The 18,712-nt window shown below is 51.9% G+C and overlaps 1 protein-coding gene across 9 annotated transcripts in view; it reads left to right on the forward strand.

Annotated features, from left to right (window-relative positions):
• Positions 1-414: 414 nt before the first annotated feature.
• The window catches only part of LOC137434922 (papilin-like), a 114,183-nt gene continuing 95,885 nt past the window's right edge, over positions 415-18,712 (forward strand). The window contains exons 1-4 of one of the 9 annotated variants that reach the window (XM_078784927.1): positions 575-622; positions 874-947; positions 3,948-4,008; positions 7,764-7,873. In XM_078784927.1, the coding sequence (XP_078641053.1) occupies positions 3,955-4,008; positions 7,764-7,873 (164 nt within the window). In that variant the 5' untranslated portion in view covers positions 575-622; positions 874-947; positions 3,948-3,954. The other 8 variants (XM_078784932.1, XM_078784924.1, XM_078784929.1 and 5 more) reach the window with 8 other exon arrangements.

Below are 18,712 nucleotides of genomic sequence, written 5' to 3' on the forward strand. Positions count from 1 at the left end.
GTGTGTAAGTTGTTCTTGTGAAAGTGTGTGTGTAAGTTGTTGCTGTGAGAGTGAAAGTTTGTGTGTAAGTTGTTGCTGTGAGAGTGAAAGTTTGTGTGTAAGTTGTTGCTGTGAGAGTGAAAGTTTGTGTGTAAGTTGTTTGTGTGTAAGTTGTTGCTGTGAAAGTGAAAGTTTGTGTGTAAGTTGTTGCTGTGAAAGTGAAAGTTTGTGTGTAAGTTGTTTGTGTGTAAGTTGTTGCTGTGAAAGTGAAAGTTTGTGTGTAAGTTGTTTGTGTGTAAGTTGTTGCTGTGAAAGTGAAAGTTTGTGTGTAAGTTGTTGCTGTGAAAGTGAAAGTTTGTAAATTGTTGTTGTCAAAATGGAAGTTTGATTTCCCCATGCATTCCATGCACCTGCTTGTTATTTGACTCACTGCAGGTGTACGCACAAAAGCCTGTCTGATCTGGCGGATCACACAGAGTCTCGCCGTCCATTTCAATTACCCAGGAGTGTGACGGGCCCGACCCAGGACAGCCACACCCAGTGATCGTCTCACGGGGGAAGCACGCTCGGATTGGAGGCGTGGGGGGGACACGGATGGTTCGACGCGCAAAGGTGTTCGAGCTGCGCCAGCCGACTTGGTCAGGTTCGTTATGTTTGTTCGAGTTGCGTATTGACGAGTGAGGCAACTATATGTGGGTACCTGTACTTTTGTTTTTCTTTGTAACTTAGGCTTACCTTCCCAAGCCACATGCTTATATGTCCAAGCCCCGTGTTTACCTGCCGGAGCAAGCTTTTTACATGTCCGTGCTGGGTGTTCACCTGTCTGAGTCACGTGTTACCTGCCCGAGCCCCATGTTTACCTCGCAGAGCCGGCTTTTTACCTGTCCAAGGCAGGTCTTACTTCCCTGCAGAGTCGCGTGTTACCTGCTGGATCTCCATGTTTACTTCTCGGAGCTGGCTTTTTACCTGTACGTGCTGCGCGTTTACCTGTCAGTGCTGTGTCTTTACCTGCACTGCCTGAGCCAGGTCTTTACCTGCCCGAATCGCGTGTTACCTGCTGCAGGTCCATGTTTTTCTCCCAGAACCGGCTTTTTACCTGTACGTGCTGGGTGTTTACCTGGCCAAACACCGTGTGTTCAGTTTTGCTTGTCATCACAAACCAACTCATTAAGTGAATGTGGTGGATGAGGGTGCTGGAGAGGTAGAGTTGTCAGGTTCATGCTGTGAGTGGGGAGCGAGGGTGCTGGAGAGGTAGAGTTGTCAGGTTCATGCTGTAATTAAGGAGCGAGGGTGCTGGAGAGGTAGAGTTGTCAGGTTCATGCTGTGAGTGGGGAGCGAGGGTGCTGGAGGGGTAGAGTTGTCAGGTTCATGCTGTAAGTGGGGAGCGAGGGTGCTGGAGAGGTAGAGTTGTCAGGTTCATGCTGTAAGTGGGGAGCGAGGGTGCTGGAGAGGTAGAGTTGTCAGGTTCATGCTGTGAGTGGGGTGCGAGGGTGCTGGAGAGGTAGAGTTGTCAGGTTCATGCTGTGAGTGGGGAGCGAGGGTGCTGGAGAGGTAGTGTTGTCAGGTTCATGCTGTGAGTGGGGAGCGAGGGTGCTGGAGGGGTAGAGTTGTCAGGTTCATGCTGTGAGTGGGGAGCGAGGGTGCTGGAGGGGTAGAGTTGTCAGGTTCATGCTGTGAGTGGGGAGCGAGGGTGCTGGAGGGGTAGAGTTGTCAGGTTCATGCTGTAAGTAAGGAGCGAGGGTGCTGGAGGGGTAGAGTTGTCAGGTTCATGCTGTGAGTGGGGAGCGAGGGTGCTGGAGGGGTAGAGTTGTCAGGTTCATGCTGTAAGTAAGGAGCGAGGGTGCTGGAGAGGTAGAGTTGTCAGGTTCATGCTGTGAGTGGGGAGCGAGGGTGCTGGAGGGGTAGAGTTGTCAGGTTCATGCTGTAAGTAAGGAGCGAGGGTGCTGGAGGGGTAGAGTTGTCAGGTTCATGCTGTAAGTGAGGAGCGAGGGTGCTGGAGAGGTAGAGTTGTCAGGTTCATGCTGTAAGTAAGGAGCGAGGGTGCTGGAGGGGTAGAGTTGTCAGGTTCATGCTGTGAGTGGGGAGCGAGGGTGCTGGAGGGGTAGCGTTGTCAGGTTCATGCTGTAAGTAAGGAGCGAGGGTGCTGGAGGGGTAGAGTTGTCAGGTTCATGCTGTAAGTGAGGAGCGAGGGTGCTGGAGGGGTAGAGTTGTCAGGTTCATGCTGTAAGTAAGGAGCGAGGGTGCTGGAGGGGTAGAGTTGTCAGGTTCATGCTGTAAGTAAGGAGCGAGGGTGCTGGAGGGGTAGAGTTGTCGGGTTCATGCTGTAAGTGGTGAGCGAGGGTGCTGGAGGGGTAGAGTTGTCAGGTTCATGCTGTAAGTAAGGAGCGAGGGTGCTGGAGGGGTAGAGTTGTCAGTTTCATGCTGTAAGTGAGGAGTGAGGGTGCTGGAGGGGTAGTGTTGTCAGGTTCATGCTGTAAGTGAGTGAGGGTGCTGGAGGGGTAGAGTTGTCAGGTTCATGCTGTGAGTGGGGAGCGAGTGTGCTGGAGAGGTAGAGTTGTCAGGTTCATGCTGTGAGTGGGGAGCGAGTGTGCTGGAGATGTAGAGTTGTCAGGTTCATGCTGTAAGTGTGGAGCGAGTGTGCTGGAGATGTAGAGTTGTCGGGTTCATGCTGTGAGTGGGGAGCGAGTGTGCTGGAGAGGTAGAGTTGTCAGGTTCATGCTGTGAGTGGGGAGCGAGTGTGCTGGAGATGTAGAGTTGTCAGGTTCATGCTGTAAGTGTGGAGCGAGGATGCTGGAGAGGTAGAGTTGTCAGGTTCATGCTGTAAGTGTGGAGCGAGGATGCTGGAGGGGTAGAGTTGTGAGGTTCATGCTGTAAGTGAGGAGCGAGGATGCTGGAGATGTAGAGTTGTGAGGTTCATGCTGTAAGTGTGGAGCGAGGATGCTGGAGATGTAGAGTTGTCAGGTTCATGCTGTAAGTGAGGAGCGAGGATGCTGGAGATGTAGAGTTGTCAGGTTCATGCTGTGAGTGGGGAGCGAGGATGCTGGAGAGGTAGAGTTGTCAGGTTCATGCTGTGAGTGGGGAGCGAGTGTGCTGGAGGGATAGAGTTGTCAGGTTCATGCTGTGAGTGGGGAGCGAGTGTGCTGGAGGGATAGAGTTGTCAGGTTCATGCTGTGAGTGGGGAGCGAGTGTGCTGGAGAGGTAGAGTTGTCAGGTTCATGCTGTGAGTGGGGAGCGAGTGTGCTGGAGGGATAGAGTTGTCAGGTTCATGCTGTGAGTGGGGAGCGAGGGTGCTGGAGGGGTAGAGTTGTCAGGTTCATGCTGTAAGTGGGGAGCGAGGATGCTGGAGGGGTAGAGTTGTCAGGTTCATGCTGTGAGTGGGGAGCGAGGGTGCTGGAGGGATAGAGTTGTCAGGTTCATGCTGTGAGTGGGGAGCGAGGGTGCTGGAGGGATAGAGTTGTCAGGTTCATGCTGTAGGTGGGGAGCGAGGATGCTGGAGGGGTAGAGTTGTCAGGTTCATGCTGTGAGTGGGGAGCGAGGGTGCTGGAGGGGTAGAGTTGTCAGGTTCATGCTGTGAGTGGGGAGCGAGGGTGCTGGAGGGGTAGAGTTGTCAGGTTCATGCTGTGAGTGGGGAGCGAGGATGCTGGAGGGATAGAGTTGTCAGGTTCATGCTGTAAGTGGGGAGCGAGTGTGCTGGAGGGATAGAGTTGTCAGGTTCATGCTGTAAGTGGGGAGCGAGGCTGCTGGAGGGGTAGAGTTGTCAGGTTCATGCTGTAAGTGGGGAGCGAGTGTGCTGGAGGGATAGAGTTGTCAGGTTCATGCTGTAAGTGGGGAGCGAGTGTGCTGGAGGGATAGAGTTGTCAGGTTCATGCTGTAAGTGGGGAGCGAGGCTGCTGGAGGGGTAGAGTTGTCAGGTTCATGCTGTAAGTGGTGGTGTAACTCCATAAATGTTTTACATTGTTTTGTTTCAGACTCGCCATGACCCGTTATATGATCTTCCTTGAACTCGCCGTTGTTGTTGCTGTGAGTCACGTAAGTTCTTTTTATCCTCTTTTTCAACTTTGAAAGTGTGACATGAGTTGCAGACACGACAGTGGGAATTTCCCGAGGACACCATGATTCACGAGGTAACACCTTGCTGGTGCATCACCAGATCGGCAGTTGGAGTCATTCTGGCGGAAAGCCTGCAGCTCATTCACAAGTAAATTTGACATGAGCCCCTTTTTCCTGCCCTACTGCTCTACGTATTACCCCACAATGCTCCAGACATTTCATTCTCTTTACCTGAACTCTTCTTTGTCTGAATCACTTGTATCATCGTGGGTCTGGTTACAATGCAGCCTCCACATTGGGTCATCCAGGTATAAATCCCAGGTGTAACCCCCAAAACTGTAGTTGTACATCGTAAAATGTCTCAGATTTTTAACATTCTGCAACATCTTACAATCCGCAGCTGCCAATGCGATCACGTCCAGCCATTTATGAAGGTAGTCACCGGGCGTCGCCCCGTCACCTGTCGGTCTCCTCTCCAAGGTGGTACTACTTAGAGTTGGAGTGACACTGACGTGTTTATTATTTTGTCATATTAAACAAAATAACCTACTACTACCACCTAACGGGCCCAATGATCCCCACCTTCTTGTGCGCTCTGCCTGGGGAATACTTTTGGCCCAAGTCTTGCACAAACCGCTCGGCTCGGCCTGACGTTCGACTGAAGGAGATTTTGGCAGGAATTTGTAATTTGTTCAGCGTGCCGGCGATAACTCGTGTACTCTTCAGGAAATACACCGAGGGATCTTTAACGTCAAGGAAGGTCTGAACATTCCGAGCGTATTATTAACCCGGCATGATATTCTCTGCATGTAAGTACATGTACGAGCTTGCGGATGTCGCTCGAGACTCTTCGCTACTCCTGGAGTTGTCGGATCAAAGAAAAGGAACTCTGCACGGATCATGGACATGTTGGTACTGAATGTTTACTTTGAGCGCAGGAAGAGTGATCAAAAAAAATTGCATTGAAGTTAAAAATAAAAATAAAAGAGAATTCCATTTCGGTTCCGATTGCAAACGTTACGATCCAGATGAACTCCATGTGGAAGCTCCAGAGTCCTCCTTTCAGTAAATGTCTGTCCTTGAGATCTGAAAAGAGAAATGGAGGGGAATGCACACCGAGACAAACATGGCATCTTTCTTACTTTTTTTTTTTTTTTTTTAAAGATTCGAGACATGTCTTTTGCTGTATCAGGAGTCTGTCAATCTCAAAATGGTCACTGACAGTTTTTTGTTGTTGTTTTTTTTAGATTCGAAATGCGTCCTTTGCTGTTTCAGGAGTCTGTCGATCTCAAAATGGTCACTGACATTTGTTTTTTTGTTTTGTTTTGTTTTTAGATTCGAGATGTGTTCTTTGCTGTATCAGGAGTCTGTCGATTTCAAACTTGTCACTGACAGTTTTTTTTTTTTTTTTTTTTAAGATTCGAGATGTGTTCTTTGCTGTATCAGGAGTCTGTCAATCTCAAAATGGTCAATGACAGTTTTTTGTTGTTTTTTTTAGATTCGAAATGCGTCCTTTGCTGTTTCAGGAGTCTGTCGATCTCAAAATGGTCACTGACATTTGTTTTTTTGTTTTGTTTTTTTTAGATTCGAGATGTATTCTTTGCTGTATCAGGAGTCTGTCAATCTCAAAATGGTCAATGACAGTTTTTTGTTGTTGTTTTTTTTTGATTCGAAATGCGTCCTTTGCTGTTTCAGGAGTCTGTCGATCTCAAAATGGTCACTGACATTTGTTTTTTTGTTTTGTTTTGTTTTTAGATTCGAGATGTGTTATTTGCTGTATCAGGAGTCTGTCAATCTCAAAATGGTCACTGACATTTGTTTTTTTGTTTTGTTTTGTTTTTAGATTCGAGATGTGTTCTTTGCTGTATCAGGAGTCTGTCAATCTCAAAATGGTCAATGACAGTTTTTTGTTGTTGTTTTTTTTAGATTCGAAATGCGTCCTTTGCTGTTTCAGGAGTCTGTCGATCTCAAAATGGTCACTGACAGTTGTTTTTTTTGTTTTTTTTAGATTCGAGATGTATTCTTTGCTGTATCAGGAGTCTGTCAATCTCAAAATGGTCAATGACAGTTTTTTGTTGTTGTTTTTTTTAGATTCGAAATGCGTCCTTTGCTGTTTCAGGAGTCTGTCGATCTCAAAATGGTCACTGACATTTGTTTTTTTGTTTTGTTTTGTTTTTAGATTCGAGATGTGTTCTTTGCTGTATCAGGAGTCTGTCGATTTCAAACTTGTCACTGACAGTTTTTTTTTTGTTTTTTTTTAAGATTCGAGATGTGTTCTTTGCTGTATCAGGAGTCTGTCAATCTCAAAATGGTCAATGACAGTTTTTTGTTGTTGTTTTTTTTAGATTCGAAATGCGTCCTTTGCTGTTTCAGGAGTCTGTCGATCTCAAAATGGTCACTGACATTTGTTTTTTTGTTTTGTTTTTTTTAGATTCGAGATGTATTCTTTGCTGTATCAGGAGTCTGTCAATCTCAAAATGGTCAATGACAGTTTTTTGTTGTTGTTTTTTTTAGATTCGAAATGCGTCCTTTGCTGTTTCAGGAGTCTGTCGATCTCAAAATGGTCACTGACATTTGTTTTTTTGTTTTGTTTTGTTTTTAGATTCGAGATGTGTTCTTTGCTGTATCAGGAGTCTGTCGATCTCAAAATGGTCACTGACAGTTGTTTTTTTTGGATTCGAGACATGTCCTTTGCTGTATCAGGAGTCTGTCGATCTCAAAATGGTCAATGACAGTTGTTGTTTGATGGTTTTTTTTAGATTCGAGATGTGTTCTTTGCTGTATCAGGAGGAGTCTGTCGATCTCAAAATGGTCAGCGACAGAACCCCATTTTGTTGCGAGTGTAAAGGTGCGTAAAGGTGCATGGGAGAGTATAATGGCAGAAGCCCGAGGATCCTCAGACAGAAACCGGGGCATGTTCAAACAACTGGACAGGAATGTGTGGATGCAGCGCAGCACAAGGAGACTGGTTGTAGGTGCAAATGGTTCACAGAGTTTTATCGGGTCTATAAAAACTCAAATGGGGGAAATGGAGAGAGATCGCGAGGTGGCAGACTTCAAAGCCGAGAGGAAAGGTAATATGGCGACAGACTTGGGAAGACCTGTCCGTGGGCGACAGAAGAGGAGGACAAATGCATGGAAGTAAACGTTTCTGCTTTGGGAGGTAAACAATAGGGTTAATGCTTGACATCCCTGTAGAACTTGCACGTCTCAATAGGCCTTGTCTTTGGGTGGTGCACTCGGACGTCCCTGGTTCTCATCCAAGCACACCCTTCTCCGGCTTCGACTATAACATGTTTCCTACCTCCTCTAAGCCAGTGTCTGTGCACCACTGGCCCTTTTATACTACTGATGACAATACAGCTCATAACATCTTCTTCTTCTTCCTATCTTCTGCTCCTGTTCCTTTTATAATGGGCGAGGTCCAATGGCACCAAGCTTCTGCCCTGCCTTGACCACAATACTTGACCACGGACACGTGTAAGACGGAGTGAAAAAGACGACCAAAATGTTCCATTGATGACATAAATGGGATTTCATTCCAGAATTGAAAACATGAGTAATGATGGTGTTGGAAATTCCCCAATATGGTGAACTCGGTAATTCTACCAAGCTCAGAAACGAATGCCAATTCCCTCTCGTAACCTTCACGATATCCCTTGGACAGTAGCCTCCTCGCCTCCATGTTTAACGTGCTTATGTGCACCTGATTTGTACTGACATGTCACCTGCAGGGTGAAAGATGGCAGCGTGATGAGTGGAGGTCCTGGGGCGGATGGTCTCAGTGTGGGCGAAGCTGCGGCGGTGGAATTAAATATCGAGAACGACAGTGTATACCCAACAGGTTAGTAGGTAACACCACACATGTCATACAGACTAATACATAAAGTATACGTGGCAAGTATCCACAGGTGACCACAATATATGGTGTGGACTACCTATTTCAATACGCACGTGTGAATAGCATCAGGATTCCACTTGAACATCGAAAGATACAGTATCTTCAGTCATGTCCTTTAGTATCTCAAATGAATGGACCTACCATGCATGATCTTTTGAATGAGACTAAAGGACGCGATGAGTTAACACCTGGACTGTGCAGTCACTTGTAAAAGAAACCTCGGTTTTCATGGAATCTTTATTCCAACAATTATCCCAAAGCGCATTATGTTCACGGTGTCTGATTGGAACCAGAAATGGCTCGATTGCGTAAAATAGTTTTGTCACATTTATTGGAACCAGAGCTATTTCCTTTTGCTGGTTCACCATGAGATCTCCAAAGGTGGCCCGCATGTTGTAGGTTGTACTTCGCAAACATCTTGCATGTGTATCTGTGTGTGTGTCAATGAGGATGTAAAATGAAGTAGTTGCCAAAACAGATCCTTGCAACCACAGACCAATCAGCCTGCTCCCAATCATCAGCAAGGTCATGGAATCCATCATTGCTTCTGATATGAAATCTTTCCTCTTCTCCAATGGCTTGATCTCAGATCATCAATTTGGATTCAGACCAGGTCACTATACTCTGGACATGCTGCTTCTGCTGGCTCAACAATGGATGGAGGTCCTCAATGCCAAACAGGAAATCAGAGCTGTCTCCCTTGACATATCTCGTGCCTTCGATACGGTCTGGCACCCCGCTCTGCTCACCAAACCCTCCTCTTATGATATTGATGGTAACCTCCACGCGTGGCTTGCGGACTTCCTCTCTGGTCGCAGTCAACGTGTGGCTCTGAATGGAATTATCTCATCTCCCCTTCTTGTTCAGGCTGGAGTTCCCCAAGGCAGTGTTCTGGGCCCTGTGCTTTTTCTGGTCTTCATCAATGATCTCTCCGACTCTCTGGTGGAAAATTCTCTATCTCTTTGCTGATGACTCCACTCTCTGCCGCTCCATATCTCAACCCTCAGATCAGCAGGCAGCAGACTCTTCACTCTCTGCAGACCTGGACAATATCAAACTGGTCAAACAAGTGGAACATGTCTTTCAATCCTGACAAATCTCACACTCTCACTTTGTCTCTCCGAAAAGACCGTCTGGACAACCCTCCCATCTACTTTCTGAACAATCCTCTCAAAGAAGTTCTGTCACAAGCTTTTGGGTCTCACTATATGCCATGATCTTTCCTGGGAAAACCACATTTCCAAGCTGGCCTCCAAAGCCAGTCGTCGACTGGGCATCCTCCATCGTGCCAAGTCCTTTCTGGGTACACCTGAGCTCCTCACCACATACAAAGCTTTCATCCGCAGCTCAATGGAATACTGTTCTCCCCTCTGGGCTGGTACCCCTGCCTCACACCTAGCTCGGCTTCACGCTGTAGAAACCAAACCTTTCAGAATCATTGGTATCTCCTGCGGTGAAGCTGATTCTGAGGGCTTTTCTCTCTCTCTCACCCTAGGCAGATTGATTGTCTTTCTGTCTACTACCGACTCCTCTCCGGCCTAGACCCCCCTGCTCTGTCTGTGCTCTACCCCCAAAATATTCCTGCAGGACGCACAAGTCTGCCAGCAACCCTCTTTCTGTGAAACTGCCAAAATCAAGACTCTCTGCTCACCTTCACTCCTTCATTCCTATTTTCTCCCGCCTCTGGAACAAACTCCCTCACTCTCTTCAATCCCACTCCTCCCTCCAGGTCTTTAAAACATCTGTTCACCACCATCTCTTATCTTTCCCCACCCAAAACCTTGATCTTTTCTACCGCCGTTAAAACACCCCAAATCCGTCTCTTTCAATCTCCAACTTGTTTCCTGAAATTCCTAGAAGTGTTCATTTGCTCTATACCGTGTACCCCTCTCACCTCCCCAGCCCTCCCCCTTCCACAGATCTACCGATGTCCCTGTTCTCTGCTGTTGTGCTTGTGTGCTTCCCTCTCTCCCCCTCTTGTCTCCCGCTCCCTCCATGTTTTATGTCTGTGCATGTTTTCATGTTCAGCTTTTAGCTCTTACATGAGCCTCGATTCTGAATGTTGAAAAAAAGAAAGAAGCAAAACACAAAAAAAGGATTTTTAAAAAATAACAAGTAATTGTTGTGGCTGTGGCTGTTGTTGTTGTTGTTTGTATGCTCCTTCATTGTATTTTTCATACTTTTTTCTGTTACTTCGAGAAGTATTAATATATTGTTACGGACGCGGTTTGGATGTTATTTTTGACCGAGCGGTTGGTATGACCGCGACCGAACAGTTATTCCCCGACCAGACCCCGATTCCACCCAGACGTTGACCAAATCGCGCTATGCTAAATCAATGATGGAAAGGACACAACGACTGGGATAGATGAAACGACGCAAGGGTACAGTTCTCAAGACCTCCGGAGGAGGGTATAATTACAGTGGTGGAGAAAAGGGGGTAGATTACACGGTAGTGAGGTAAAGACACAGAAGAGATAGGCACTTAAATACCGTCTTATCTTAACCCAGACAGACCACAGACAAACGGAACAAGGCTGACTTACACAGGGATTGATGGCAGGAAGGGACAGGTAGTCGATAGCACAAGGTGCACCTTGGCTCGGGGACAGGATAAAGCGCGGTCCAGTCCAGAGATGCGGGGAGGCCTCACAGCGCTCGGAGGGTACGTCATGCTTGCTCCAAGCTCAGCGCGCATCTTACGTCACCTCCCTCTTCCTGCGCATGCTCAGCGGGGAGTCACACGCCCTCGGCTGGTTGGCTCCGCCCCCCTGGGGCCGGTCCGCCGCTTCCATTGGGTGCGGGGGTTACCAGGCTCCGCCCTTGACGAGGAGCTGACAGGGAGCCCCTATTTGGTAACCCCGTCGAGCACATGTTCGATGGCGGCTCGTTGGGAAGGCCTCGTGCCCTCCCAACACCCCCTACCAACCAAGCCGGAGTGAGGACGCGCACTCCCTGTGCACGCCGCTGCCATTGCTGTTGTTGTTGTTGTTGTTGCTGAACCGTGAGGAAGAGCTGCGGGGAGGTATTGGGAGGTCCTAAACTAACCTAACGGTGCCATACAATCACATTCTGGTGCAACGAAGGGTCAGAATTAATGGAAACGAGTCCTTAACTGACATAGACTAAGAATAACTAGCAAGATGTCCTATAGTTGTCTTACATGAGATGCGGTGAACCTGGGCACGACATTTAATGGGGGAAATAGGGGGAGGTCGGGTCTACAGAGTGTTGTTTACAGAAAATGGGACTAGGGAATGGGGGATTGGGGATAGTTGGGAAGTATTGAGGAAATAGGGGAATATTTACAAGCGGATATGAATGGATGCAAATCCCATATCCGCAACAATATATTATTTTTTTGTGTTCCTTTCGTGTTATTCTATACGGTTCTTGTTGTCATATAATAATAAATGTTTCCTTTGGAGCTGCTACATCAAAGATCCGGCATTAAAGACACTAGTGGGAAATGCCATTAATTGCACTAAATAATAACCATAAAACCAACCGGAAGCCAGTTCTGAGCACGGCCATTTGGACGCGCCGGCTACATCGCCACGGAAGACAGGCAGCCCGGGGACACGCCCCGAGGAGCCGTGGTTGGCCAGGGCGTAGCAAGAAGCGCTTCGCTATTGGGTGGGAGTCGACCAACGGGAAGGCCAGGTTAAGGAAGGACTCGTGATGGGCCAGGGTGGAGCAAGAAGCAACTCACTATTGGGTGGGAGTCAACCAACGGGAAGGCCAGGTTAAGGAAGGACTTGTGATTGGCCAGGGCGGAGCAAGAAGCTACCTGCTGATTGGTGGAAGGAAGGCCGAGGAGGAAGCAGAGCATCGATTGGCGAGGACGTCAGAGGCGAGCAAGAAGCGGTGTGCTGATTGGTGGAGAAGCGCTGATGACGTCACGACCCGACGTTAAAAGAACTCAAGGACCGACATTTTCTCTCTCTGACCCTGGAATCTTGCTTGCTCTGGCCCTCTTGTTTTCTGACCCTCAGATCTTGCCCTGTTCTTTCTTTCCTCTGGTTCCTTTGTTCTTCTCCTTCGCGCGTTTGTGCTTGGACCGGCTGTGTTCAGAGACGTCGCCGGGAGACGTGCAGCGTTTTGCAGGTGGAATTGATGCGCGGTTTGCCGCTGCAGCGTGACGAGACCTCGTACGAGCGCTGTAGCGCGAACGGGCCTGCGCGAGTGAGGCCTGTTTCCCGCCAACGCACGCGCTCCGTGCGCACCGCCGGCCCGACCTCCAGAGCCTCAGCGATTCCTGGCGAGAGCCCCCCCCCCCAAGTGCCACAATTAAATTACTCCCCATTATTTTCCAGTTTATTTTCTTCCTGTGTCTGTGTTATAAGTCGGGTGTGGGGACGTTCCGATTACGAATTTGATTTTATCGTCGCGTTTTCTTGTTATCGGTATCCGTTTTAATAAACCTGTTTATTTTTGTACATTTTAAATCCGCCTCTGTTTGAGTTACTTTTTGCAGGTTGGGACTGCTGGCGATCGCGACAGGTAAGCTTCAGCTTCGCCTTCCCCTTTCTTTCCCCGCATATTTGAAATCCGCTATTTGAACTGAACGCCTTGGACTTGAAGCTGGCTTTGGCTCCCCGTGACTCGCCCGGTATTAACCAAGGGGAGTCGCACGACATTATGTACACATATACACACGTACCCACGTACACATACATACACACGTACTGTGCATACACATGCATAATTATGTAAGGGATTTCAGTCTAATCCCAGGCTAATGGGGGTAATAGGACCCATTTCTCCATCAAAGCTAAGGTCTGACTGTCTCGCTTTCGAGGAGCTGTTGATAAACATCTTTAATTGTCCCCCGTCGCACCGCGGAGCGAAAGGGGGATTTGAAGGAGCTGGGGCTCCCACGTCGATCGGAAGAATGGACGCGACAAAAAGCTGGAATTCATCCGAGTTGCTTTATTCAAACCAAACACTCAGGCACTCTGAAAAGCCCGTTTATCGGGCAGCAATAAATATACATATTATCCCGGAGCGTTTGCCCAGGAAAGGCGAGAGGGGGCGTGGCCCAGCGTCCTGGCTGCGGCCTGGCAAGTTGAGGGTGAGCCTGCCCGGGCGTCTTGGACGAGCCCGGCATGGTGATCGCTCCGCGTCCTTGATAGGTGCAAGGCGATTGTGAAAACCCAGCGGTAGCCGCTACACACGTACCCCCAGAATCGACTAGCACCGGCAGGGTCAATTTGAGGGGGGTCCTGATGACCCGGCCGAAGCGACCCCTGGCGGGTCGTTGGAGGGGGTCCGGTGTGGTGGTGGGCGGTCGAGTGGGGGGCACCGTGGACGGGGGGCGGCCTCACCGTGGCGGAAGGGCCACCCGTGGTGGGTGGTCGACGTCCACGTGCGCCGGCTTAAGGCGGTCCACCGCAATCCGGTCCGACCTGCCGCCGATGTCGATGATGAACGACTTGTCGTCCCGTCGCAGCACCCGGAAGGGCCCGTCGTACGGCGGCCGGAGTGGCCCCCGATGTGCGTCGTGACGCACAAAAACATACTCCGCTGTGCGAAGTGCTGGGGGGACGTAGGACTGGGGGTCACCGTGGTGGGATGTTGGCACGGGGGCAAACCGCCGGGCGGCCTCCTGGAGGTCCGAGCGCTGGTGAGCTGCGGACCAGGGACTGGTAGTGTCGGGCACGAATTCGCCCGGGATGCGTAGCGCCTGGCCATAGACAAGCTCGGCGGTGGATGCCTGGAGGTCCTCCTTGGGGGCCGTGCGGAGGCCCAAAAGGACCCACGGCAGCCGGTCGGCCCAACCGCCGTCTTGAAGGCCTGCCATGAGCGCGGCCTTCATGGAGCGGTGGAATGGCTCGCACAACCCGTTTGCTTGGGGGTGGTAGGCCGTAGTCCGGTGGAGCTTGACCCCCAGGTTGCGGGCGACCGCGCCCCACAGCTCGGAGGTGAACTGTGGTCCGCGGTCTGACGAGATGTCCGCCGGTGCGCCGAAGCGGGCGACCCAGGTGGCGATGAAAGCCTGCGCCACGTCGGCGGTGGTGGTGGAGACGAGGGGAACGGCCTCCGGCCACCTGGTGGTCCTGTCCACCATGGTGAGCAGGTGTGTGAACCCCCGTGACGGGGGGAGGGGGCCCACCGGATCCACGTTGACGTGGTCGAAACGTCGTTCGGGCACGGTGAAAGGTGCCAGCGGGGCCTGGGTGTGTCGGTGGACCTTGGCCCGTTGGCAGGCCGTGCAGGTGCTGGTCCAATCGCGGACGTCCCGACGAAGGCCGTGCCAGACGAATCGCGCCGACACCAGCTTCTGGGAAGCTTTCCGGCCCGGGTGGGAAAGGCCGTGGAGGGAGGCGAAGATGCGGCGTTGCCAGGTGACGGGCACGATGGGGCGAGGCTGGCCTTGGGAGACGTCGCAGAGCAGGACAGTGTCCGCGAAGGGGATGTCGGCCAGGCGGAGGCCCGTGTCCGCCGCCCGGAGGGCTTGCACCGTGGTGTCGGTGGTTTGGTCCGCCGCCATAAGCGCAAAGTCCACGCCCAGGTGGACCGCGTTCGCGCTGGCCCGGGAAAGACAGTCGGCCACGGCGTTGTTTTTGCCGGCGACGTGCCGGATGTCCGTGGTAAACTCCGACACGGCGGAGAGGTGGCGCTGTTGGCGGGCCGACCACGGCTCCGTGACCTTGGCCATGGCGTAAACCAACGGCTTGTGGTCGACGAACGCCGTGAAAGGTCAGCCCTCCAGGAGGTTGCGGAAATGGCGGACGGCCAGGTGTAGACCGAGGAGCTCCCGGTCAAACGTGCTGTATTTGAGCTCGTTCGGCCGGAGCTGCCGGCTGAAAAAAGCGAGTGGCTGCCAAACCCCGTTCACCCATTGCTCATGTACGGCGCCCACCGCGTAGTCGGAGGCATCCGTGGTGAGGGCGATGGGAGCGTTGAGCACCGGGTGAGCGAGCAGTGTTGCGTCGGCGAGGGCCCACTTTGAGCTTTGGAAGGCCGCATCCATTGCTGCGGACCAGGCGATGTCGTGCTTGGCCGGCTTGCCCCGGAGGGCTTCGTAGAGGGGCCGCATGAGTTGAGCAGCACGGGGCACGAAGCGGTGATAAAAATTCACCATTCCCAGGAATTCCTGCAGGGCCTTTATGGTGCGGGGACGCGGGAACGTGGTGATGGCCTCGACCTTGGTTGGCAGCGGCACGGCCCCGTTCTTGGTGATGTGGTGGCCCAAAAAATCAACGGCCGTCGTGCCGAAGTGGCATTTGGCCGGGTTGACGATGAGGCCGTGCTCGCTGAGGTGCCCGAACAGTGTTCGGAGGTGGAGGAGGTGCTCGGCCCGGGACGTGCTGGCGACGAGGATGTCGTCCAGGTAAACGAAAAGGAACGGCAGGTCACGCAGCACGCCGTCCATCAAGCGCTGGAACGCCTGAGCCGCGTTCTTGAGACCAAACGGCATCCGCAAGAATTCGAATAAGCCGAACGGCGTGATGACTGCCGTTTTAGGGACGTCGGCCGCCCTGACAGGTACCTGGTGATATCCCCGTATGAGATCAATTTTCGAAAAAATGACCCGTCCCGCCAGACGGGCGGAGAAGTCTTGGATATGCGGGATCGGGTACCTGTCGGGGGTGGTAGCGTCATTGAGACGGCGGTAGTCGCCACACGGGCACCATCCACCCCCCGGCTTTGGCACGATGTGCAGTGGCGAGGCCCACGCGCTATCGGAGCGCCGCACGATGCCGAGGTGCTCCAACGCGTCGAATTCGGCCTTCGCCACGGCGAGCTTGGCTGGGTGGAGGCGGCGGGCCCTGGCGTAGACCGGCGGGCCCGTGGTTGGTATGTGGTGCTCGATCCCATGCCGTACTGCGACGGCCGAAAACGTCGGCCGCGTGAGGGCCGGGAACTCCGTGAGCAGGCGAGCAAACTCGTTCGCCGCCGGGACGGCGCATGCCAGCTCGGTCGGCGCGGAGCTGCTCAATGTGCATACCAGGGAGCTGAAGGTTTCGGCGTTGATTAAACGACGCCGTTGGACGTCCACCAGCAGTCCGTGTGCGCAGAGGAAGTCGGCGCCTAGCAGAGCAATGGGCACGTTTGCGGTTACAAACGTCCAAGCAAAGCGTTGGCCGCCGAAGCAGAGGGTGACGTTGCGCGGGCCGAAGGTGCGGATGGTCGATCCGTTGGCCGCAACCAAGGAGGGGCCGCAAACCGCGGACTGCCTGTCCTGGTCAGAGGCGGGTATGACGCTCAGTTGGGCGCCGGTGTCGCACAGGAAGCGCCGTCCGGACGCTTTATCCATGATGAACAGTAAGTTGCCCGTGTGGCCGGCGCTCATGGCTGGTAATGAACGCCGGCCCGGCCGTTTCCCGGCCTGCCGAAGGTGCACGGGGGTCGGCATGCCCGGGCCTTCTGTCCGAACCTGGCATGATAGTAACACCACGCTTGGTCAGGTGGAGGCCCCGGTCGTCGTGCTGGAGGTGGTCGGCTCGGTGTAGCGGCCGCCAATTGCGTCGGCAGTTCGGTCGTCGACCGTGCCGGGTGCTCGGGCGCCATGGGTGTTGCGTCGGACGGCGGTGGGTCCCATGTCGCCGCTGCGATGCGCTGACCTGCGGCGGAGATCTTGTCGGCTTCTCTGGCAAGGGCCCGGGGATCCGTGATCGTCGTGCTTGCCAGGGCGAGGCGTACCGGGTTAGGCAGCTGACGGAGGAACAGCTCCCGGAACAGGAATGCCGGAGAGTGCTCGCCGAGCAGTGAAAGCATGTAGTCCATTCGCTCGGAAGGGCGCGTGTCGCCGAGCTCGGGCAGGTCGAGCAGGCGCCGTGCGCGTTCCGCCGATGGGAGGGCGAAAGCGTCGAGGAGAAGCTTCTTAATCGCGCCGTATTTGTCAGCGGCTGGCGGGCTCTCGAGGAGGCTCAGGGCGCGGGCCGCGGTGGCCGAACCGAGCGCTGCTACCACATGGTGGAAGCGGGTGTCGTCGGCCGTGATGCCTCGCAGGGCGAACAGGGAATCCGCCTGTGCGAACCAAACCGCTGCGTGAGCCTCCCAGAAGGTAGGCAGTTTAAGGGCGACTGCCGTGTCCATGTCGGTAGGTCACCAATGAAGGAGCTGGGGCTCCCACGTCGATCGGAAGAATGGACGCGACAAAAAGCTGGAATTCATCCGAGTTGCTTTATTCAAACCAAACACTCAGGCACTCTGAAAAGTCCGTTTATCGGGCAGCAATATATATACATATTATCCCGGAGCGTTTGCCCAGGAAAGGCGAGAGGGGGCGTGGCCCAGCGTCCTGGCTGCGGCCTGGCAAGTTGAGGGCGAGCCTGCCCGGGCGTCCTGGACGAGCCCGGCATGGTGATCGCTCCGCGTCCTTGATAGGTGCAAGGCGATTGTGAAAACCCAGCGGTAGCCGCTACAGACTATGGTTTTCCCCTCCCTCCGTCCGTGCGTGCGTGCGTGCGGACGTGCGTGCGTAAGCGAAGGACCGAATTCGAATTAGGTGTGTGGGTGCAACTAGGCATATGGAAGAACCCTATTGAAAATTAGGTCGCAACGTCAAAATCCAAGATGGCCGCCACCATATATATGTCAACCTTGTGAGCGAAATATCTTGAAAAATAAACGAACTACTAACTTCTAATCTGGTGTGTGAGTGTATCTACACATAAGGAAGAACGCTATTGAAAATTGGGTCGTCATGTCAAAATCCAAGATGGCCGCCTTGCGTCTTCCACTTTGTCAACGCACATCACTTCACCGACGGGGGACCTAGGCGTAACGCTTGTTGACCTTGTGGCGACATTCCTTCCACATGAGCTCCTTGCCTGCCTGATCTTGCTCCCAGGGACAGTCTGTGTAAACTGGGGAAATGTTTGGAGTTCCTAGTCCTTTGAAGAAAGTATATAAAGACGAATGTAAGTTGAAAGTCCCTGAGTTGATCTTGGGGCTGGCTGTGTGATGTTATTTTCCTGAAATGGCGTTACTGGCCGATGCACCGATCATCTGCCATGCATGTTACCCTTATACCTCAATAAACCTCTTGTACACTTGGTCCGAGTTGAGCAGGTGCTTCTTCCAGAACTGGAGGGGATTAGGGAATCCACGACACATACATATATACACAGGTACACACCTACACATGTACACATACAAACGGACACGTCTACCTTTAGTAATAGATGTTTCACAGCTCTGAGAGCCGTGTACAGCCTGATATCCACTTTGCAAGGCAAAAGTTTAAATCACAATTACTACACTCATGTATACATCATCTACTACTACTACGACTACTAATACTACTACTACTACTACTACGACTACTATTACTACGACTACTATTACGACGACTACTATTACTACTTTCATGGCTGTAATTATTCCCAGCTCCTTGTATAATCGGTCTGGGGACGTTTTTGTCTCAAGTCTCTCACGAACTAACTGGCCAAGCTGAAGTTCATTTTTGGGCAAAAACTTCGACTGAAAGTGATTTTGTTAAAAACTTGGAAATTGTTCAGGGCCCCGGCGATAACTCACCTGCTCTTCACAAAAGACCATGGAATCTTTAACGTCCACCAACTAATGCTAGCAGATGGGACACCCAGCTTAACGCCTATCCGAGGGATGTTGTGCGTTGTGATGCAACGCCCTGCCCTCGAAGCACCAATCCGACAGTTTATAGTTGGGTGGAGAATCAAACCCACACTTCTTTTTTTTTTCTTTTTTTTTTATTCCGACGAAGGGTTAATGCCCGAAACGTCAGCTTCTGCTTGCTTCCCAGGGTGGTTGGCATACCTTTATCAACGTTCATCCATTGATCTACCTGGC

Source organism: Myxine glutinosa, chromosome 9 (genome assembly GCF_964187855.1).
Source record: "Myxine glutinosa chromosome 9, kmMyxGlut1.1, whole genome shotgun sequence".
Taxonomy (NCBI): Eukaryota; Metazoa; Chordata; class Myxini; order Myxiniformes; family Myxinidae; genus Myxine; species Myxine glutinosa.